Source organism: Psammomys obesus, unplaced genomic scaffold, assembly GCF_907164565.1.
Source record: "Psammomys obesus unplaced genomic scaffold, mPsaObe1.curated_primary_1811, whole genome shotgun sequence".
Classification (NCBI taxonomy): domain Eukaryota; kingdom Metazoa; phylum Chordata; class Mammalia; order Rodentia; family Muridae; genus Psammomys; species Psammomys obesus.
This window is the reverse complement of record NW_026585587.1, coordinates 3,590,824-3,599,030: the sequence shown is the minus strand read 5'-3', so window position 1 is coordinate 3,599,030 and position 8,207 is coordinate 3,590,824. Positions and strand designations below refer to the sequence as shown.

The window sequence follows — 8,207 nt, the reverse complement described above, 5'->3', positions numbered from 1 at the left end:
AAGGGCACAGGGAGAACCTTCCAGACAGCCCACTCTGCCCCCATTCCCCCGAGCTGCTACTTGCTGCCTGTGTATTGACAGCGAATGTGTTGGCCTGGGGACTGAGTACAAGAGTAACTATCACTTGATTACTAGAAGCTGTGACTACAAGAAAGGCGTGACACAGGGGGCTGGCCACACCCCTGCAGAGCAGAAGGGATTCTTGGATTGTACAGAAAACCCTTCCCAGCGTAAACACAGAACAGCATTGTCTTAGAGGTCAGAAAGAACTATAAAACATTTCTTATAAAAGTAGTTTTTAATAAATTGATGTATTTCAATGTTGTTACATGATAACCCAATGCTATATCAAGGTAGCAAAAGTGAAGGTTCCTGGTGTTTTATAAACACTGTGAATGACAGTACACTTGCATTCAACTTCACAAGAAATTCTCTTCAGGTCCATGAAGATTTGTTGACAGCTGTCCCACTTGTTGACAGTGGAAATGTGTGTGTATAGATTGCGCAAACAATGAAAGTCTAACAATTGAGGAAGAATGGCATGTAATGGCAGGATGGCCAACTGCTGAAGAAAACTAACTTTTAGCATACACTAAAGCTACAGGAGATATACAATGGAGCATAAAACAATTCCTGGGTTAAAGCCCTGACACAGTGAACATGTTTCTACCCGTCTTATGATGAAGCAGCCATGGAAACAGAGCCCTGCAGCTGTTCGTGGCGCCTAATCTCCACACACACACAAGGCTGTCAATGGAATAAACTTGGAATCCCCTGCTCTGTAGATGCTGGTGATGGGGAGTATATGCTATTGCTGTGAGTCAGAGCAATAGTTGGCTGGAGTTCAGGCCTGGAGGCTCTCTAGGACAATCACCACCTTCTACAGCCCCACAAGTCACACTTCTAAAGCCGATGCCCAGTGAGGATTCTAAAAGCCCAAGCATATTTAAAACAAGTACTAGAAACCAGCTGTCTGATCTTTCACTGATATTATTGTTCAACTTACCTACCAGGAGAAACGGTTTCACTTGGTTACAACAACAAAAGCTTTATCTGACCAGAGTTTTGACTTGGGGTTTTTCTTACAGTTAGGTTGAGAACAAGATTACTTTCTTCCAAGGACAAGAAAAGCAAAGCTTATTAAGCCCATTTTTAATTTGCACTGTCGAGAAGATCCTCACTAAATGAGATTTTCTTTCTCTCAACCTCAGGCACACTGGATTGCAAGAAATCTTGTGTCCAGAATTTGACCTGCTGACTCTAGGTAACCACACAGGCACTGTTTACTTCCTAGAAGACCTTTACACCACTTCAGATGTCAAATGCTACAGACATCTGTAGATATGCATGTCACTTGTGTGCTGAGCTGCTGAAATGTGGGCGAGCACAAAGGAGCTGTTCCTGGCTATTTACCCAGCAACGTCTAACTTGAGGGACCATTCTCTTGAGCCAACAGCAGATTCAAAACCTCTGTGTCTCAACGGATTAGAAAACACCACAACCCACATTATTAACTTAAAAAAAAAAAAACAAACAAACAAACCAAAAAACCAAAACAACCAAAACCCCAAGTCAACTGCACCAAGCATTTCCTACTAACCTTGGCTTGAGGGCTAGGGCTCTTCTTTAGTGAACAACTTCTTAGAGAGCATTATTTTGTCCTAAGTCTCAGTTTCAGACCCAAACCAAGTCAACTCTTCATAAAGACTGCATATTCTGTCTTGCTGCATGGTTCCTGAAACAAACGCCCTGCCCTTCACAGAGCAGAGTGACTTGCAGTGGCTTTCCTCTCTGGAAACAGAACAGTCAAACAGCACAAAGTGGCTTCATTTTCCTCAGGCCAGTGTTTATAACCCAAGGTTTAATTTCCCCCATAAAGAGGGTGTGCTTAAGTTAAGAGTATCAATCAAAATCAGCTCATGGAAAAGTTAAAGATGTCATTGACTCAAAGACATGTATCCTCGCATAGAGATGCGACTCTCACACTAACAAAGTATCTAAAGCTGCAGCCAGTACCTTGGATGTTTCTATGCTGCATCCATTACTTTCCATAGGACACTCACTCTTAAGGCAGAACATTGATTGTGACATGTAATGATTGGTTCTTACGTTCAAGGGTCAACTAGGGGTGGACGCTAGCAGATAGCTTCCTTACTGAAGAACACTATCTGTAGCACAACTTTATTCCTAAGAGTATTGTTATGGAAGAGATATACGTTTGAGAGAACATAAAAAGATGGATTTAAGACACACAAAAATATGACTTTTCAATGAGAGATCAATGAAAATAGAATTTCTATTATGAGGCAAAACTACTCCCATCATGAACTAAGAAACTCCAACAAGCCGTTTCTGATATGGTGTACACAAAGTATTAAATATTAAAGAGTTACCTTTGGGGGGGTGTTTTAGACTCTAGTTTTCAATGTCTAGTATAAAAGGTAGCCTGACAAGTTAAAAAACCATTTAATGTCAGTTTGTACTGCTGCTCAGGAAGCTAGGTCAGGATACTCACCCCACCAAAAACATCCTGTGCAGGGAGGAGTTGAATGAATTAAAATAAGAACAAAAACAAAGCTCCTTTCCCAACACATGTGCAAAAACATTTGTCAGTTACAACAGTATCTTCCATGAAAACATCTTCATTATAGAACCAGAGGCATCAAGCCAGGCAGATACAAGAATACCACCCTGCTGAGGTGGGCATATTTGGGATGAAACCAGCTGTTCCATGGGCACCTTGGGAAATGTGCTACTCAGAACGGGAAGGGTGTGGAAAGGAACTGACCCAGGGCCCAAGCCCTCTGGCTGTGTGTGTGCTCCTTCATGTCAGGCCAGTTTGGATCCCTGTATCTGGGTGCCAACAATGGTAACAAAACAAATACAAATCTGACAGCTCTTAAGCAGGTGGTGAGAACCGTAGCCGGGTAAGCCTTTTCCTGTGCCTATTTCTGCTGTGGTTCTGGCAACTGCCAGGACATGTAAAAGATGACCTGCCTAGGTTCTGAAGATGAAGGTTTCTTCTTTCACGGTGGCAGAAGTCCATGCAAGATTTGTAAACAGTGATACAAAATACTGTAAACGTAATTTAACAGAGATCTTATAAAACAGAGGAAGTGAATCCAAATTTACAAGTGGATTAAAAAAGAAAAGAAAAGAGGGCAGCTTCATACAAAGTTCTCCCTCCTGCGCCAAGTGATTTTTTTCTTCTTTTTTGTTTTTGTTTTTTGATTACAAATATAATCCTGAGCTGAAAAACTGGGATTTGGGGGAGAGCCATATTTGCATACAAAATATCCAAAGGACATTTACTCTATTTTCTTTTTCTCTAGTACTCAACTGCCAGAGACAGTTCTGAAGGCGTGACTTTGGAGATCTTATAGTTTAGTGTGACGCCCAGTTCTGGCACCAGTTGCAGCACTTGCCATGGCAGCGGATGCAGCTGCATCCTCTGCTTCTTCCAGTTCATCCTGGAGCTCTTGGCTGACACTAGACTGCAGTGCAGCAGGAGTGAGCCACTCCTTTGGGAGGCAACTCTGTAGAAAGGGTATACAGGAGCTGAAGTAGGCCAGTCGGTTGATCCAGCGAGGAATCTCTTTCCCACAAAGAATCTAAAGAGGAGAGAGCTCTGGTTAGGGAACAGAGGTCAATGCTGACTGTCCTACTAAGGATGGGTGGCTGAGGAGATGTTCTGCAGACCAGCTTATGGTACTGCTACTCCAGGCTGCTGAGGAGCTGGACCTTCTGCAGCCCCAGTCCTTTCTTTCAGCTGTGCACTTTTTACAGTTGTGAAGTCAGACTGATTCCTCTTGGTTTCTGTCTGTTTGGATCCTTGAGCTATTTTGAAACATGAATTACTCTGAACATTATAGAAGGAAAAAGGTTTGTCAGTACAATGTATTATTAGTAGAGAAGCCCCAGGCTGTTAGAAGAGTCAGTCTTGGGTATTTTCCTGTTAATTCTTTTTCCAGGAGCTTTTCTATTCTCTTCCAATTTCTGCCATACTGCTTTCCCCTGGGCTGCATTCTCTGCCTCTGCTTTCAATCCTGACCTATTTGTTTCAAGGGAGCTCACATGGTCCAAAAAGAAGTGTCCCAAAATGAAGACTAACTCCATGATATCTTGGCAGAGGAGGGCCTACAGTCAGAACAAGGAGGCCTGGAGGCCTGGCCAGCTTTTGGCCTGAGGACTCTAGGGGGTAGAAGTGGGTATCAGCTGGAATCCTTCTTGGCCGATGACCTGCCACAGTTCTCTGCCCACTTCTCATTCTTGCAGAGTCCTGAGGACTGGCACTCTTCCCCCTCTTATTTCAGATAGTGAGAAGTGCTCAATTGCAATATTGACTTTATCCTCTATCATTCTGCCTCTCACACACATAAAAAAAAAAAAAAAAAAAAAAAAAAAGGGCTCAATTGAACCCACGCTCCACTGGCACTTTGATGGTTTGCCTCTAGTCATGCTAAAGATTATGATCATGTAATCTGAAACTAATATCTTAAAATATGCAAATGTTAGATGACTTTGGAAGGTTTCAAAGTTGCTTACACCAAAGAGACAGTTAACATGTAGCAAGTTAACAAGTATGCAACCCTTTCCCCTAAAGATTCAGCAACATCCCTTAATCCTTTTTCTGTCTTAACTGAAAGGAAAATGAGGTGGTTTCGCTTGGAATAGGTAGTGTGTTCTTAGTGTTTTTGAATACCCAGCACCTATCACAGTGCCGAAGAGTAAAGCAAGGCAGAGGGCACTTAAACATCTTTAAAGAATATTATGTGGGCAAAATGTGGGTGAAAGCTAAGCCACTCCCATTTGTCTATTCCTAAATCGCAAACATTGTGTCTTATACCTGAGATAGGCCCAGGACTATCTGCATGGAGATAAAACACATAAGAAGTGGTGAAGAAATTTAGGTTAGCATGACAGCCACTGCTGCCCATTTCACATTCTCCTAACCAAGTTTGGGTTCTACTCAGCAATCTGTTCTCCTCCACATACACTGTTTCAGGGAAGGAAGCTCTTGCAGTTAGGGAGACTAATTAACCTAGAGCTCTGTAATATTCACCCGACTGCTTTTACAGATATGAATTTTACTTGAATACAGACATGTCTATTTAAGGACTGCCTATGGTTCTTGGTAGAGAGGAGGCAAAATTAAGGTCATAAACAGTTCATAAACCTAAAACATCTACTAGCTATCTCTTTTACAAAAAGTGTACCAATTCTTGGGCTGATGTGCAATTTTTTAAAAAAATTCCTTTTAAAAGAAAGTTATTTTATATGAGTGTTTTACCTGCATGCACATCTGTATTCCCTGTCTATATCTAGTGCCTGCAGAAGCCAGAAGAGAGCTTCAGACTCCCTAGAACTGGAGTGTGAATTACCATGTGGATGCTGCTAATTGAACTTTGATCTCCTGAAAGAGCAGCCAGTGCTTGTAACTGCTAAGCCACCTCTCCAGCAACCCTGGGTCTTTGTTTAAAAACTTGAAGTCAAAGCCCATTAGTAGATTATTTAGCATTGTAACCAAATTTTTAAAACATGAAATAGATTGTTAATACTGAGGTAACTGTGATAGTTGTCTTCTATGCATCTGTATAAAAGGGGTAATAATGTTTTTTACTATGGTTATTTATCAAATAGTACTTGGCTTATACTATATGAAGCATAATGTTTGTCAATTATACCAATCACCAATAGATAAGCACCTGGATAGGTTTGTGAGGGGTTATCTAGGTTAGGTCGCTGAGGTGAGGTGATATACCCTCAATGACAACAGCACTATTTGGGTTGGAGTCCCAGATACTGCACAAAAAGGAGAAAGGAAGCTCAGCACCAGGACTTGCTACTGTTTTCTGACTGTAAATGCAATGTGAAGAGCCTCAGGCTCCTACTGTCACAGTAAAGCTCCCTTCAACTATAAGCCAGATAAATTCTCCCTTGTTTTATTTTGTTTTTAAAGAAACTTTTCTTCCCCAAATCTCTCTTAAAAATTTGATTTATTTTTATTTCAAATTCATTGGTGTTTTGCCTATATGTATATCTGTGTAAAGGCATTGGATCCTCCGAAACCGGAGTTATAAACAGTTGTGATCTGCCACGTGAGTGCTGGGAATTGAACCCAGGCCATCTGAAAGAACAGCTAGTCCTCTTAGCTGCTGAGCTATCTCTAAACCCCTCTTTGTTTTATTTTGTAAATTTAAGAAAAAGTGTGTTTGTTACACATATGTATATAACTACACATACACCATGATGTGTGTGGCTAGAGAATAACTTTTGGGAATCAGTTTTCTCCTTTTACCATATGGGTCCTGGGGATCAAACTCAAGTTGCCAGAATTTGCAACAAGTCCCTTTACTTACTAAGCCATCTTGCTGGCTCCTTAAAGTTCCCTTTGTCAGGAATTCTGTCACAGCAATAAGACAAATAATGAATTAAAAAATCAGTACCAGAAGTGGGACTGCTGCTCTGATAAACATGAACCTGTGGTTCTTAGGCCTCTGAAACTGGTTTATGGGAGGAATGTTGAGGAGTTTGGAACTCTGGACTAAAAAAAAACCCTTGAACACTGTAAGCAGAATTTAGTGGGCCATTCCTGTGAGAGTTTGGAAGATAAGGATGTAGATAGTAGAGTTTCATGAGGTTACAGAGGGGAACAAAGACTATCAACAACTAGGCTTGAAGCCATCCACATATTCTAGCAAAGGATTTGGCTGCATTTTACTCATGTCATGAGAAATTGAATGAGGCTGAATACAGAAGTGATGGACTAATTGGTCCAATGGAAGAAATTTCAGGGCCAGATAGCATTTAGGCTAGATCATGGCTACCAATTTCTGCTGCCATCCACTTATCTATAGTGAGAAAAACCAAAAGTGTGGAAAGATACTAAAAATTTGCAGTTTGCCCTGGAAAGATCATGAACAAGTTTAAAGTTGCAGTTGAGGCCCTTGTTGAAAAGAAGCTATAATTATTAAAGGAAACCTTCTATTTTGCACTGGCTCAATGGGAAAGGTACCCACTAAAGACTCTGACTTGAGAAAATGCAAACTCATTTGACAGAAGAAAGTGCAAGCCAAGAATGTTAACTGAAGGGGGCCGTTGCTCCTGGAAAGCAACAGCCTAGGGAAATGTCTCCCCAGGGTTGATACACTGAAGCTACTACAACTGTGGGCCAAGGGGGCAGGCTACATCCTGAGCGGGCAGCAGAAACTGGGGGTATCATCCACACGGAACTGGTTTCTCAGGCATAAGATGTAAAATTGTGTGACTCATGGAATCTTATACTACGGTTTCAGAAAGCTGACAGGGGCAGGCAATGCATAGCAGGGTTGGAGTCCCTGAGAAGCCAACCTGTGTGAAGCTGTGAAGGTGAACCCAAGTTGCAGGGGAGACCCCAGTTAACTGGAGATGCCAGAATCATGGTTGTCTGCAAAGGAAAGGTGCTTGTGTGAAGTGGAACTGGCACAAGAGAGAAAGTATATGTGCTGAGGAACAGAGCTGAGGGAGTGGAGCTAGCCAAGCCCTTTAGGTCAGTCATAAAAGGGTCTAACAGGAGCCCCAAATGTTAGATATGGAGCTGTGGAATTTGGTGTTTTCCTTGCTGGTTTTTGGTCTTGCCTGTTATACTTCATTTCTCTCTTTTAAAATAGAATGTTTACTGAGCAACTATATTTTGTAGGTAACTTAGTTTTATGTGAGAAAAGCTCACAGTTAAGAGATCATAGTTACACTTTTAAGCGGTGTTGGAACTGCTAAACACTACAGGGACTTTTGAAATTGGACTGAATGCATTTTGCACTATGAAATGCTATGAGCTTCTTGGGACAAAGCGTAGAAGTTATGACTTAAAACTACGTTTGTATACCAACTCGACAAGGAGTGAACACTTGATGGTTAATACTGTCAACTTTATAAGACTGAGGATAAGCAAACAGATAACCACCCAGGCATGTCTTTGAGGGATTATCTAGGTTAAGTTATTGAGGCAGTAAGATTTCCCCCGCCACCACCCTAAATGTGGACAGCATGATTCACCAGCGCCCATTTCTCTCTGCTTCCTGATCATGGATACAATGTAATCAGTAGTCTCAAGCTCATGCTGCCATGCCTTCCCTGACATGAGGGCCTTGCCCTTCACTGTACATCAGAATAAACTCTAATTCCATCCATCCATCCATCCATCCATCCATCCATCCATCCATCCATCC

General features: G+C 41.7%; 1 protein-coding gene across 1 annotated transcript in view; it reads right to left on the bottom strand.

Moving 5' to 3' along the window:
• Nucleotides 1-279: 279 nt before the first annotated feature.
• Nucleotides 280-8,207, bottom strand: part of Desi2 (desumoylating isopeptidase 2) — a 50,596-nt gene continuing 42,668 nt past the window's right edge. The window contains exon 5 of the mRNA XM_055608750.1: nt 280-3,611. Within this exon, the coding sequence (XP_055464725.1) occupies nt 3,378-3,611 (234 nt within the window). The 3' untranslated portion in view covers nt 280-3,377. The remainder of the gene's footprint in view (nt 3,612-8,207) is intronic.